Below are 16,165 nucleotides of genomic sequence, written 5' to 3' on the forward strand. Positions count from 1 at the left end.
GGCAATGTGAATGGGGGCATATTCGATCAGCTCCTTTGTCTTGCTCACGTTGACGGAGAGGTTGTTGTCCTGGAACCACACTGCCAGGTCTCTGACCTCCTCCCTATAGGCTCTCATCATTGTCGAGGATAAGGCCTAACACTGTTGTGTCGTCAGCAAACTTAATGATGGTGTTGGAGTCGTGGCTTGGCCACACAGTCGTGGGTGAACAGGGAGTACAGGAGGGGACTAAGCATGCACCCCTGAGGGGCCTCAGCGTTGAGGATCAGCATGGCAGATGTATTGTTACCTACCCTTACCACCTGGGGGTGGCCCATCAGGAAGTCCAGAATCCAGTTGCAGAGGGAGGTATTTAGTCCCACGGCCCTTAGCTTAGTGATGAGCTTTGTGGGCACTATAGTGTTGAACGCTGAACTGTAGTCAATGAACAGAATTTTCACATAGGTGTTCTTTTTGTCCAGGTAGGAAAGGGCAGTGTGGAGTGCGATTGAGATTGCATCATCTGTGGAACTGTTGGGGCGGTACGTAAATTGGAGTGGGTCTAGGGTTTCTGGGATTATGGTGTTGATGTGAGTCATGAATCAAATCAAATCAAATGTATTTATATAGCCCTTCTTACATCAGCTGATATTTCAAAGTGCTGTACAGAAACCCAGCCTAAAACCCCAAACAGCAAGCAATGCCGGTGTAGAAGCATGAACAGCCTTTCAAAGTGCTATGGGCGGTAGTCATTTAGGTAGGTTACCTTTGCTTTCTTGGGCCCAGGGACTTGGGCCCAGGGACATGTAGGTATTACAGACTCGGTCAGGGAGAGGTTAAAAATGTCAGTGAAGACACTTGCCAGTTGGTCCGCGCATGCTCTGAGTACATGTCCTGGTAATCCATCTGGCTCTGCGGCCTTGTGAATGTTGACCTGGATAAAGGTCTTGCTCACATCGGCTATGGAGAGAGTGATCACACAGTCATCCGGAACAGCTGGTGCTCTCATGCATGCTTCAGTGTTGCTTGCCTCGAAGCGAGCATAAAAGGCATTTAGCCTGTCTGGTAGGCTCCCGTCACAGGGCAGCTCGCGACTGGGTTTCCCTTTGCAGTCCGTAAGTGACATTAAAAGTGGAGACAGCATTTTTTAGAGAAAGATGTTTAAAAATAAACAAAACTACTAATAAGATCAGTATCTTTCAATGTAATAATAGAACAACTCAAGATGTTCTATTGAAGTAATTGTGTTTAAAAAATTGCTTTATTTTCAAACATGAAGTTTAGGATAGCCACCTCAATGGAAATAGGTTTATAGGGCCTCCTGCGCTGCGCAGCGGTCTAAGGCACTGCATCACAGTGTTGCGGCGTCACTACAGGCTGGGGTTCGATGTCACAACCGTCCATGACCGGGAGTCCCATTTGGCGGCACACAATGGTTGGGGAGGGTTTGGCCGGGGGGGCTTTACTTGGCTCATCACGCTCTAGCAACTCCTTGTGGTGGGCCCGGGTGACTGGAGGCTGACTTCAGTCGTCAGTTGAACAGTGTTTCATCCGACACATTGGCTTCCGGGTTAAGTAAGCGGGTGTTAAGAAGCGCGGCTTGGCGGGTCATGTTTCAGAGGACGCATGACTCGACCTTCGCCTCTCCAGGGCCTGTTGGGGAGTTGCAGCGCTGAGACAAGATCGTAATCATGAAATTGGGGAGAAAAGGGGGTTAAAAAAAGAAAGTACAAAAAAAGAAACAAGTGTACAAACAATGACTTTGTAGTACTATATTAATTTAACAATTTCAAGGTTTTTCATGAATCAAAAAGGGGCTTAGGTGGTGGGTGTGGCAGGGGGTGTGGTTGGACGGCTACCATTGCTAATGCTGTGTTATTTTGCTCAAACATCAAAAATTCATTGTTTTGGGAATTTTTTATTCTCCCCGACTGTCCAGTTTTTATTTTGGTGATTGTTAGTTCTCAAATATTATATTCTAAAAAAAATATATAGGTTCATTATCTTTTCTACATAGTTTAGATGTGGTTTTAGTAATTTAAGTTAACACTGAAAGTGTTTTTCCATCTCGAACATGTATATATTTTTTATTATTTTAGGCAGCCTGCCCAAGGATTTTAATGGCATAAAAAGCCCTGAATATGTTTGTTATTGCCTTGGATTTAATTAAAACACATCATGATGTAAATAAACTGTTTTTTTGGGAAAGCTATTTACATCACTTCTGTAGAATCACCCATACAGTACATAGCATCCACAGCAACAGAAAAATCATCCTGGTTTACCCATCTTGTGCATCATATATAGAAATTGAAATAAATCTACTTATAGCTGAAGATGATGGAAAGATCATCAAAGATAAACAGCATCATCATTCACAGCCAGCAGTAGATTATACCCTGAATATGCACTTCCTTCAGAATTAAAATCAGTTAGGGACTAGTCAGTCCAGAGCCATTGATGATCTGAAGAGAGAGTGAGAAGCTTGGCAAGCCACGGATCAAAGGAGCCTGTGGTCAGGGGCTGAGTGAGGCTGTGGTAACACATGCCTTATCTCCTGTGTAAGATAATGTCATATGAAAGACTGAGATCTACTGGTTCCTTATTCAACAGAGAGACATATTCATCAGAGATCCGAAGTGTCTGGTCTGTTCAATGTTGAGCCTGCAGTGACTCTTTATTGACACCTGTCCCAGTACAAGGTGGGTAACCAGAGGGATTTCTTCCCTACTGGACTATATGTATATCTGTATGTGTGTGTCTGAGAGAGAGACAGAGAGTGTGTAGAGTATGCATGGCTTTGTGCCCGTCATTATGTGTGGACCTGTGAGTCTATGGCCCAGGGACAGATGTAATTGCCATGAGTTGAGTCTGTTTCTCCTCCATCTCTGGCTGAGGCATTGAAGTACGTAGTCCCCAGCGGGACACTGTCCCTGGCCTGGCTCTGGCTTTGACCTCAGCCAGATAAGAGGAGTGACGGATAGGTCTGGAAACGCTGGCAGCCGGGCACACAACCACTCAACCCTCTCTGCCTATCTATCTGTGTCATCGTAATGAAGAGCAGGCCACTTAGCCCGTCATGGCTGCTGCACACAGCCCTTGATGTAGCCTTCCTTTCTCTCTTCTCCTGTCTCTCCCGGATGGCCTGATATAGAGGAGCAGAGTGGAGCAGAGCGGAGAGGAGGCCAAGCAGAATCATAAATACCCATTGACAAGTAAGAGTTACTTAAAGGAGCGTCAGCGAGGATGAATCAGAAGGGTTTAATTTTGTACGAGTCCAGGGGTTCTCAGGTTCTCTCTCTGTGAGTGGGGAACATTATAGCCTCAATTACTGCTGGGGAAGATTAGCATCAGAGAGGCCAGGCCACACACACACAACAAACAGAGAGGGGAGGAAAACAAGAGCTGGACGACTCAACGCTGTTTCCATTCACATGGTCATTCCGAGTCACTTATTGAGTCAACCGTTCATTCCCCATCCTCATACCATTAAATATCCTGGGATTATGGAATTAAACATTCATCATAGATTTCTATAGCTACAGTACATATTGTATACATGGTTGCAACATCTTTACCTCAAATTCAACATCCATGGTTTAAAGGGGCAATGTACAGTTGCTATATCCATATTTGGACTTATATATGAATGATATACACTACCGGTCAAAAGTTTTAGAACACCTACTCATTCAAGACTTTTTCTTTATTTTTCCTATTTTATACATTGTAGAATAATAGTGAAGACATCAACACCATGAAATAACACCTATGGAATAATGTAGTAACCAAAAAAGGGTTAAACAAATCAAAATATATTTTATATTTGAGATTCTTCAAAGTAGCCACCCTTTGCCTTGATGACAGCTTTGCACTCTCTTAGCATTCCCTCAACCAGCTTCACGAGGTAGTCACCTGGAATGCATTTCAATTAACAGGTGTGCCTTATTAAAAGTTCATTTGTGGAACTTCTTTTCTTCTTAATGCATATGAGCCAATCAGTTGTGTTGTGACAAAGTAGGGGTGGTATACAGAAGATAGCCCTATTTGGTAAAAGACCAAGTCCATTTTATGGCAAGAACAGCTCAAATAAGCAAAGAGAAACAACAGTCCATCATTACTTTAAGACATGAAGGTCAGTCAGTATGGAACATTTTAAGAACTTTGAAAGTTTCAGTCCCTATGACAAAACTGGCTCTCATGAGGACCGCCACAGGAAAGGAAGACCCAGAGTTACCGCTGCTGCCGAGCATAAGTTCATTAGAGTTACCAGCATCAGAAATTGCAGCGCAAATAAATGCTTCACAGACACATCTCAACATCAATTGTTCAGAGGAGACTGTGTGAATCAGGCCTTCATGGTCAAATTGCTGCAAAGAAACCACTACTAAAGGGCACCAATAAGAAGAAGAGACTTGCTTGGGACAAGAAACACGAGCAATGGACATTAGACCGTGGAAATTTGTCCAAATTGGAGATTTTTGGTTCCAACCGCCGTGTCTTTGTGAGCCGTGGTGTGGGTGAACGGATGATCTTCGCATGTGTATTTCCCACCATAAAGCATGGAAGAGGTGTTATGGTGTGGGGGTGCTTTGCTGGTGATTTATTTACAATTCAAGGCACACTTACACCAGCATGGCTACCACAGCATTCTGCAGTGATACGCCATCCCATTTGGTTTGGGCTTAGTGGGACTATCATTTGTTTTTCAACAGGACAATGACCCAACACACCAGGCGGTGTAAGGGCTATTTGACCAAGAAGGAGAGTGATCGAGTGCTGCATCAGATGACCTGGCCTCCACAATCCCCCGACCTCAACCAAATTGAGATGGTTTGGGATGAGTCAGACCGCAGCGTAAAGGAAAAGCACCCAAAAAGTGCTCAGCACATGTGGGAACTCCTTCAAGACTGTTGGAAAAGCATTCCAGGTGAAGCTGCTTGAGAGAATGCCAAGAGTGTGCAAAGCTCTCATCAAGGCAAAGGATGACTATTTGAAGAATCTCAAATATAAAACATATTTTGATTTGTTTAACACTTTGTTGGTTACTACATGATGTCTTTACTATTATTCTACAATGTAGAAAATAGTACAAAATAAAGAAAAACCCTTGAATGAGTAGGTGTTCTAAAACTTTTGATCGGTAGTGTATACCCATTGATTCTTGAAAAATATAACGTATTAATGCCTCATGAGCTTAGTTGAACTGTTGTACTCCATCAGAGCCTGAAATATAAGCTTGTTTAACTCCAATGTTCGTAAAGAAACTAAATGTAAACAAATACTGTATCGCCTCAAAACATGGTTAAAACAATAATTTTGATATCATGGATGTCACTCCTGGCATCCATAGCTCTATCTATGAATTTGAGAGCGTAAACATTTCTCCAGCCTTTTCCCTCAGCTTTTTACCGAAACAGGGGCAGGGACCCAGCTTTAATGTCCTTTAATATAGACCACATGGATACATCAAAACATCTTTAATATGAATAAAGACTTCCCACTGAGCACACACTGGTTGATTGCACATCATTTCAATGAAATTACGTTGAACCAACGTGGATTAGACGTTGAATTGACCTGTGTGCCCAGTGGGTTGCTAAAGTGCCAAAATTCTGCATTTTGACATGTCACTCTGTGCACACTCTGTGACTTCTAGGAAGATGTTAAGTCCAAAATGTCTCCAAGATTTCACCATCATTGTAAAGCCCTAGTTATTTTGTTGCTTTGACAAAGTAATTTCTGAAGATGATTATTTCTTTCATGTGATTAGTGGTGATTCATTTACGTGTGTCCCTCATTTTAAGGTCAACCCTGTTACGTGAACTGAACTCTTGTTTTAATATGGTGAAACTATTCCTTTTGAAATATTTTTTTTTAAAGAAACATTGAACATCTAATAGTCAAATCATAGTGTAAAAGCAGGTGAGCTGGTTCTACTCTTTTCGGCCATTTTCTGGTGTTTTGCGGTGGAAAACTGAGTGGGTCGAGCATAACAAGTCAACCCTGTTACCCAAAGATAAAAAGGCTAGAATTGTTTTAGGGCAATTCCACGATTATGGAATTACGCTTTGACTCAGTATTTTTCACTTTAAAATGTACACCAAACAAAAAACATTGATTTCAATGTTTAAGAAATCATACAACTCTATGCACAAAGACTACTTTTAACAATTTTCACTGTTAAATTTACAAAAATGTAATTAGTGGATGAACTGTGCATATGCAAACTTTTATTTTTTGTATTTTTTTATTTCACCTTTATTTAACCAAGTAGGCTAGTTGAGAACAAGTTCTCATTTACAACTGTGACCTGGCTAAGAATAAAGCAAAGCAGTTCGACACAAACAACAACACAGAGTTACACATGGAATAAACAAACACACAGTATAACACAATAGAAAACAGTCTATATACAGTGTGTGCAAATGAGGTAAGATAAGGGAGGTAAGGCAATAAATAGGCCATAGTGCCGAAATAATTACAATTTAGCAATTAAACACTGGAGTGATAGATGTGCAGAAGATGAATGTGCAAGTAGAGATACTGGGGTGCAAAGGAGCAAAAAAATAAATAACAGTATGGGGATGAGGTAGTTGGATGGGCTATTTACAGATGGAATATGTACAGGTGCAGTGATCTGTGAGCTGCTCTGACAGCTGGTGCTTAAAGTTAGAGAGGGAGATATGGGTCTCCAGCTTCAGTGATTTTTGCAATTCGTTCCAGTCATCTGCAGCAGAGAACTGGAAGGAAAGGTGGCCAAAGGAGAAATTGGCTTTGGGGGTGACCAGTGAAATATACCTGCTGGAGCGCGTGCTATGGGTGGGTGCTGCTTTGGTGACCAGTGAGCTGAGATAAGGCGGGGCATTACCTAGCAAAGACTTATAGATGACCTGGAGCCAGTGGGTTTGGCGACGAATATGAAGCGAGGGCCAGCCAACAAGAGCATACAGGTCGCAATGGTGGGTAGTATATGGGACTTTGGTGACAAAACAGACGGCACTGTGATAGACTGCATCCAATTTGCTGAGTAGAGTGTTGGAGGCTATTTTGTAAATGACATCGTCGAAGTCAAGGATCGGCAGGATAGTCAGTTTTACGAGGGTATGTTTGGCAGCATGAATGAAGTAGGCTTTGTTGTGAAATAGGAAGCCGATTCTAGATTTAATTTTGGATTAGAGATGCTTAATGTGAGTCTGGAAGGAGAGTTTACAGTCTAACCAGACACCTAGGTATTTGTAGTTGTCCACATATTCTAAATCAGAACCGTCCAGAGTAGTGATGCTTGACGGGCGTGCAGGTGCGGGCAGCGATCGGTTGAAGAGCATGCATTTAGTTTTATTTGCATTTAAGAGCAGTTGGAGGCCACGGTAGGAGAGTTGTATGGGATTGAAGCTCGTCTGGAGGTTAGTTAACACAGTGTCCAAAGAAGGACCAGAAATATACAGAATGGTGTCGTCTGCGTAGAGGTGGATCAGAGAATCACCAGCAGCAAGAGCGACATCATTGATGTATACAGAGCAACAACAGAATTACAACAGAATAACGGTAACAGAATTACGGTAAAATCTCCCTGAGATTTTTATGCGACCAAGTTTTCCAAATCCTAAATATCTGCTCCGAATTTGTCACACCCTGATCTGTTTCACCTGTCTTTGTGATTGTCTCCACCCCCTCCAGGTGTTGCCCATCTTCTCCATTATCCCCTGTGTATTTATACCTGTCTTCTCTGTTTGTCTGTTGCCAGTTTGTCAAGTCAACCAGCAGTTTTTTTTCTCAGCTCCAGATTTCCCCAGTCTCTCTGGTTTTGACCCTTGCCTGTCCTGACTCCACCTGCCTGACCACTCTGCCTACCCTGAGCCTGCCTGCCGTCCGGTACCGTTGCCCCACCTCTGGTTTACTGACCCCTGCCTGCATTGACCTGTCTATTGCCTGCCCCTGTTGGATTATTAAACCATTGTTAATTTGACATGTCTGCATCTGGGTCTTACCTTCATACCTGATAGATTGTTGTCTGCAGAAATAATGTGGTGGGGTTCTCAAACTTTTGGAGTCCAAGGATTCATTAGGGACCCCCTCATAATCAGAACACAATTTGAGTGAGAACACATTTGCAAGGAGTTTTACTATGACTTTGGCAGAGCATGGTTTGAAGAACCAAGTCCTGGGCCTTGGGAAGGGACATATTTAGCAAAAAGTTAGATTTTTTGTTGTTGCAGTTGAAGCCTTTTGCACACTTGGGGCAGAGAGACTTTGTTGTTCCAACTTTAAAGCAAAAATCTTGCTATTGTACACATTTTGCCATGAGGCAGAGATACATAATTTCAGTTTAAAATCTTGAATTAAAGTGCATTTATGTGCCAACATTTTTTAAGGGGAATACAAGTATGGAGTTAAATGTATAATTGGTGGAGGACTGTGGATACCAATATCCCTGTGAGCCTCCCAGGCCCATGCTGCCCAGGGTTAAGAACATACATTGTAGATTAAACGAGTTGTGTAATATTTTTGCATTGTAATTTCTTAAAATGATAGTGATTAACAATATTTTTTCTCACAAATGGTATAGCCTTCTTATTGGTCAACAAAAGACGGATTGTCTCTTGTCAAATTGACTAGGGCCAGCAAATCTCTTGTCAAATTTACTGGGGCTGAGCGATTTCTACATGTTTGATGCTTACCCTTTGCTGGATTTTGTGAAGCTTGCATTCAATTGCCACTCCCTGTAGCACACAATAAGCTTCCATTCCCCCTGTTTAAGAAGAAGTTGTCAAACCTGTTACTTTATTTGGCACTTACTATTGTACATTTTTATTTAACCTCTTAAAATGGAAAGACTTCTCAAAGGGCATCTAATTAGTAGAATGACCCAATTAATGGGTCATTATTGCATCAGACACAGTCAATTGTCATCAAATCAATGTTTGATTTGGGTGCCTCTTGATCTCCACTAAAAATCAAGAACCAAACATTCAGTTAACTTGTCCAGATTGTGTAGAGATGAATCCTAACCTGAGACTAAGGGTTAGTCAAACGCTGTTAAATTGGTCTGTTTTAAACAGCCTCTAGTGCAGTGTGTTCCCCTGGCCAGGTAAAGGTTAGGTAGTCTAGTGGTTAGCTCGTCGGGGCAGTACCCAAAAGGTTGCTGGATCAAATCCCTGAGCTGACAAGGTAAAAATCTGTCCTTCTGCCCGTGAACAAGGCAGTTAACTCACTGTTCCCTGGTAGGCCGTCATTGTAAATAAGAATTTGTTCTTAACTGACTTGCCTAGTTAAAGGCCAAATAAAAAAGTACTAGCAGCTCCATGCTTCATGCATGAACAGGGCTGATTTGTTTACGGCAGGTAAGAAAAGAGAGCAGTCGGACAAGAACAGAGGTGTGGGTGACAGGATGGTGTTGACTTCCTTCTGCCTGCTCTGTGGTCTCATGGAGGAATAACCAGAGAAGCCAGGCCACAGTGACAGACAAACCCTCCTTTAGTTACTGGGAACCAGAACATATTCCTTACAGCCACTACTATAACTATAAGTAGTGATTTACACTCGTACCCGTATACGGGTTGAAAATGGCATATTTGCGCCCTGATAAACGCCTAAATTGGAACGTAGTGGCTGTACGGTAACATGCTCTGCTCTGCGCTTCACAGCGCAGTATGGGTTTTGACTGACAGCCGTTCTGAACTTCTGAAGAAGTCGCCCCCCATCCCTCCCGAAATATTTGGCAACTCTTGAAAACATTTTGTTGTCTGAGTGACGGAAATGCTGTAAATTAAAAGGACTCTACGTATTTTCAAAGATAATAAATAGCTTTGATGTCATACAAGCAAGCCAAACACGCACTTCACATTTCCATATTATAAAACTTATGTCATATACTGTGTCAACATTTATGATCACCATGTTTTATGTAGCTACAAGATGACATGGTATCATACCCTGGGTTGCTCTGAACAGAATGAGCCTATGTTTGTCTATTGTGAAGAAAATTTGCCAAAGCACACGCACCTGAATGCACTCAGGACCACTTTCGATGCACACCAAAATTATAATCTGTTGCACTGAATTGCATTGTAAAAGCCTAAAACTGTAATATGGTATTGTATAACTTAGCTAGCCATGTTAGCAATAGAACAGGCTTTCAAATGATGTTCACCTGACTCAGATTGCGATTTATAATGGAACAATAGTCATATTGTGATGGCGTTTGTGTTCCAAATAAAACTACAAGTGCGCTTGATCTAGCTCCTCAATGGCACAGTTAGGAGAGCTCAAAAAAGCACCTTATGGTTGAGGACTCTTCTTTAAGTCATAAAAGTGCATTGAAATGACTTAGGAACTGTTCACACTTTGGAGAGGTGGGTGGCCCCTTGGAGACACCAGTTAGTCCTCTCACTCAAACTCTTGTCATTTTTTGTTTTATGTTGCACCTACCCCACATTTTCCAGGAATATTCTCATCATGTTACTGAATGTATCCAGAGTATTTTCAGATTTCGTTATCAACAAATGCAGAGGAAAACACAGTAAATGTTAAATGTTTGGATTCAGTCTTGTCTCCGGTGAACTGTGGTGTCCTCACCTTTGGTCTAATAATGACATTTTCCAAATCTACTGTTATTTTTTTGGGGGGGGATGTATTTTTAGGGAACATTTGAAAGCCACTAATTCTGTATACTTCTAAATCAAAAATGTTTGTGTCATTTATAAGGATACATGTCATGTTATATTCACAAATGAAGGTCATCTAGGGAAGCAGTCTAGCCTTTTAGCTACCGGTATGTTGAAGTGACCAGTAGAGGGTGAAAAGGCAGAGGTACTCACACCAAGAAGTGGTAGAGGAAGCATCTCAATCCAGTGGGTCTCTCTAGGAAGTTGTAGACATCCCCCTGCATGCTAGTCTTCGATATGTAGGGGCTCTGGAAGTGCTTGGAGGAGAGCAGCCGGCTAGCTGGAGGGAAAGGAGGAGGGTTAGGGCAGCAGGCAGAGGGCCGGCTGTCGATCTGCAGCGCTGGGTCCTTTGTGTCCGTCTGCGGGCTGCAGGGAATGTCTGATCCATTATTCACCACTGTGGGGTCCAGTTCCAGTGAAACAGGAGAGAAGCGTGTACTGTCAGCAGCAGCAGCAGCAGCACTGTCCATGGTGCCCGGGCCCTGGCTCCTATCCATGGTGCCCGGGCCCTGGCTCCTATCCATGGTGCCCGGGCCCTGGCTCCTATCCATGGTGCCCGGGCCCTGGCTCCTATCCATGGTGCCCGGGCCCTGGCTCCTATCCATGGTGCCCGGGCCCTGGCTTCTATCCATGGTGCTCGGGCCCGGGTTGGTGAGGCTGGTGGTGTCATGACCTTTTGGCTCGAAGGTCTTGGATCCTCCACCACTACCATCGCAGTCTCTGTGCATGCGGTTCAGCAGCTGAAAGGAACTACCCCGATTCTCACCCATACTGCCAAAGAGAACGGTCCTGTTCAGAGGAAGAGGGGGCTGGGTCAAAGCTCAGACCTGAGGTCCAGGTGGGAGGAGATAAACAGCAAGGCACGTCCACCCCAGAGGCGTAAGCACGCTGTGTTAGGCTACATGTGTGACCAGACCTGCAGTAGAGAAGATGATGACATCAGAGTGGTCAGGGTGATCACAGTGACCCTGTAACGTAGTACATTCACTAACCCCGGTCCTGAGAGGGTTGGCACTTTGCAGGCTTTGGTTCCACTTAAACCCTTAACACCAACTAATGAAATAATCATCAAGACCTGGATTAGATGAAACAGGGTGTTAGTGCTGCATTGAAACAAAAGCAGCCAGCCCCGCCCTGTATCTCTCCAGGGCCAGGGTTGCTGACCAGAGTAGGGTAACAAGTGTTACCTTTCAGCCTACCACCAAAAAGACTAGTTTCTGACTGATTTAGTGACCATGATGTGTTCATCACATTTCAGACACGGGTCGGTTTCCTTAAGGAAAATATATTGACCCCTACTAGTTAGTGCACTTTACTTTCTGTTGGATGATGCTAGAGAAGGAGAGGAAGAAATAGGGGGTAGAGGAGCTTGGACATAATAGACTATGCCTAAGAGATGACATCTCTTACCTTGTATTCATCCTACATAGGCGCCGTTGCTTTTTGTCATTTACAATGGGAAACCAGACATTAACACTTCCAGGTCAATCTTAAAATGTTCTTTTCTTGTCCAAAGGGCAGTGAAGTGAACCTATCTTTAGTTATAAGAGTCCGATGACTAGTGCCTGTACTTAAGTAGGAGACCACTGTTACTCTACCCACAAGCAAGCATACAAGGGACTCCCTTGTCCCCCCTTCGGAAAATCAGATCTTGACTCTATACTTCTGCTTCCTGTCTACAAGCAGAAGCTCAAAGTACCCGTGACGAGTGCCATAGAGAAATGGTCCTCCAAATCGGAGGCTATACTACAGGACTGCTTTGCTAGCGCTGACTGGAAAATGTTCTGGGACTCAGCCGATAGCATCACGGAGCTAACCCCTACCGTCACCTGCTTCATTAGGAAATGTATCACCGACGTTGTCCCCACAGTGAAGGTTCGCTGCTTCCCCAATCTAAAACCCTGGATTAACACTGAGGTTGGCGCTAAGCTAAAGAACAGGGATACTGCACACAGGGTTATCACAGCCAACCCCAAGGCTACGGCTGAGGACACAAACAAGTACAATAAGTCCTGCTACGACCTCTGCAGAGCCGTCAAACAAGCAAAAGGACAATATAGGAACAAGGTGGAATCCTATTATATAGGCAGGGGCTACAGTTCATTGCAGATTACAAAGGAAGACTCAGCTGTGATCTGCCCAATGATGACTCTCTTCCAGACAAACTCAATGCATTTAATGTACGCTTCGACAAAGACAACACCGAGTCGTGCATGAGGGCCCCCGCCGTCCCAGAGGACAGGGTGATCTCTCTCTCCGAGGCCGATGAGAGTAAGGTTTTTAATCATGTCAACACTCGCAAGGCCACGGGGCAGGATGGTATTCCAGGGCGTGTTCTCAGATCATGCGCAGAACAGCTGGCAGACATATTCACGGTCATTTTCAACCTTGTCCCAGTCTGTAATCCCTACGTCTCAAGCTGACCACCATCATTCCTGTTCACAAGAACTCTAAGGGTACCTGCAATCTCAAATGCACTCCACACTGCCCTCACCCACCTAGATAAAAGGAATAACTATGTGAGAATGCTGTTGATTGACTACAGCTCAGTGTTCAACAACATAGTCCCCCTCCAAACTCGTCACCAAGCTTGGTAGCGTGGGACTGAACACCTCCCTCTGAAACTGGATCCTGGACTTCCTGACGGGCCGACCCCAGGTGGTGGCGTAGGCAACATTACCTCCGACACGCTGACCCTCAACACGGGGGCTCCACAGGGGTGTGTGCTTAGTCCCCTCCTGTCCTCCCTGTTCACCCTCTACTGCATGGCCACACATGAATACAACACCATCATCAAGTTTGCTGACGACACAACAGTGGTAGGCCTGATCACCAGTTGTTGTCCTAGTGCCAGGACAACAACCTCTCCCTCAACGTCAGTAAGACCAAGGAGCTGATCATGGACTACAGGAAACGGGGGGGCGAGCACGACCCGTTCCACATCAACGGGGCTGTAGTGGAGCGGGTCGAGTGCGTCTGTGTCCGAATCACTAAGGACTTAAAATGGTCCACACACACGCACACAGTCGTGAAGAAGGCGCGACAATGCCTCTTCCCCCTCAGGAGGTTGTAAAAATTAGGCATGGGCCCTCAAATCCTCAAAATGTTCCACAGCTGCACCATTGTGAGCATCTTGACTGGCTGCATCACCACTTGGTATGGCAACTGCACCACCCTCGATCGCATGGCACTACAGAGGGTGGTGTGGAAAGCCCAGTACATCACTGTGGCCTAGCTACCTGCCATCCAGGACCTCTATATCAGGCGGTGTGAAAGGTAGGCCCGGAAAACTGTTAAGGACCCCAGCCACCCAATCCATAGACTGTTCTCTCTGCTTCCGCATGGCAAGCGGTACCGGAGCAACAAGTCTGACACCAACAGGCTCCTGAACAGCTTCTATCCCCAAGCCCTAAGACTGCAAAATAGCTAACAAAATGGCAACACTGACTATATGCATTGAATCTTTTATTTTTGCACTGAATCCGTGCCCACTCACAGGACTATACACACTCACTCACACACACTCACACTGACACTCCAACACACACATACAGTACATTCATCATATGTGCTGCTGCTACTCCATTTATCATATATCCTAATGCCTAGTCACCTTACCCTTATACATACAGTATCTACCTCTACCATTCCAGTAACCCTGCACATTGTAAATATGGTTTTGGCCCTGTAACTGACCCTATATAAAGCTTACTTACTTTCTTGTGCTCTTCTTATTTCTATTTCTTGTGTTTTTGTTCTACTTTAATATATTTTATAGTACTATGGATATTCATAACTGCATTGTCGGGAAAGAGCTTGCAAGAAAGGCATTTTACTGTACTTGTGCACGTGACAATAAAACTTTAAACTTGAGTCATGTGCCCAGCCTGAGTCCTGAGAGATCTCACAGAGGATTCTGGTCCATTAATGTTGCATGAGGAATTGGATGAGGATAGACAGGGGATTACTATTGTAACTATGTATTTGGAGAAGTGTGGCATCGCTATGCATCATCATTACAGCTATCTCCTTTCACATGTGATCTGTGTTTACAGCATAACAAGCAGACAATATACTCACAATGTCCAAACAGGTAATGATGATGCATGTCAAGCAGTCCAAGGTTGAGAGCCATGAGACCATCTGAGTTTGGTGACAGATAGCGTGTGAGTGGCACCCTGAGCTCTGTGGATCCACTGACACCACTGAGTAGAAACAACACATGATACAGTACACAGCCAATGGTACAGACCAGAGGTCACCACACACAAGGTATACAACATATAGAGAGGATCACACAAGAGCTTTACCTCAGGTGAGATACCACCCAGCTAGCATTGACTTTAGGCATAGTCTATCCTATCCAAGCTCTACCCCCTCTCGCTCTCTCTCTCCCCTTCTCTAGCATCATCACCCAGAAAAGACAAGTGCACTAATTAGTAGGGGTCAATATACAGTATTTTCTGGAAACTGAACTGGGTCTGAAAAGAGACGAACGGATCATGGTCACTTAAGCCCTTGGAAACAAGCCTTTGTGGTGGGAGGCTGGAACGTAACAGGAGCTAGCAACCCTCCGTGTCTGTCCTCCACAGCAGAGAATGTGAAGACAGTCTGGTTTCAGAAACACTGCTGCTGTCCCCAGTTCATAGATTGAGTTTCTCTGTTGTTTAAGCTACGCTGGACAACCATCAAACACACAATAACTCTGTCAGTCATAGGACTCCTATGTTTCCTTCAGTTACAAAGGGATACATGGAAAAATGGACAGGCAATTCCATCACTTCTTCCACATAGGAATATCATCCTCTTAACCTTAATCTTTTTAGTTTTAATATTCAAATGTTTAGGTCTAAACATATTTTGGGCAAACCATGTTTGTGTGAAAACTGAGAGGATGTTGAAATGATGATTAGAGCACATGGTTTATTGCATAGGGTATTTAACACAACCAACACATTTAAAAGAAAGACAACAGGCCTATAACTGTGACACCTGTCACAGCTGTCATGTGTGCTTGTGTTCAGGCTACAGTAGCTGTATTTTGAGCCATCAAACCAACAGATGTACACAGATCAGATGCTTCAGATGAGCTTTAGAAAAAGGTCTCTGCCAGACATAACACAAAATACAGAAATATTTGCAATATAATATTATATTAAGATGTTTCCATTTCAGCTAGAGTTATTACAAAAGTCCTAATAGGCCTAAAAATCCAATATACATTTTAATTATCAAAAATAAATAATTTCAGACAGCTTAGTAGCCTAAATTCCTTTCATGTTAAATAAAAATTGAACCTACCTTTCTCTTCAAAGTGGTACCCAACGGCAATACTTTTTTTGTGCGTAAATGACAGTGGACACCATGGAAAATGAAACATTAGAATACAGAAACTCAGGTCGTTGTTTCTGTCCCTAACAGCTTGTCTCGGATGTGTGTCTGTCAGGAACAGGGTAGTGTTGCGCTACTATATGTTAAAGCAGCAGCTGGCGGTGCGCTCAGGATGGCAGGGGTGCTGA

At 43.8% G+C, this 16,165-nt stretch overlaps 1 protein-coding gene across 1 annotated transcript in view; it reads right to left on the reverse strand.

Moving 5' to 3' along the window:
* LOC106560953 (potassium voltage-gated channel subfamily KQT member 1) overlaps positions 1–16,084 on the reverse strand; it is a 248,252-nt gene extending 232,168 nt beyond the window's left edge. The window contains exons 1-2 of the mRNA XM_045688129.1: positions 15,948–16,084; positions 10,800–11,562 (exon numbers count right to left, since the gene is read on the reverse strand). Of these exons, the coding sequence (XP_045544085.1) occupies positions 10,800–11,416 (617 nt within the window). The 5' untranslated portion in view covers positions 11,417–11,562; positions 15,948–16,084. The remainder of the gene's footprint in view (positions 1–10,799; positions 11,563–15,947) is intronic.
* Positions 16,085–16,165: the final 81 nt, after the last annotated feature.

This window comes from Salmo salar, chromosome ssa10, assembly GCF_905237065.1.
Source record: "Salmo salar chromosome ssa10, Ssal_v3.1, whole genome shotgun sequence".
In the NCBI taxonomy this organism is placed as follows: Eukaryota; Metazoa; Chordata; class Actinopteri; order Salmoniformes; family Salmonidae; genus Salmo; species Salmo salar.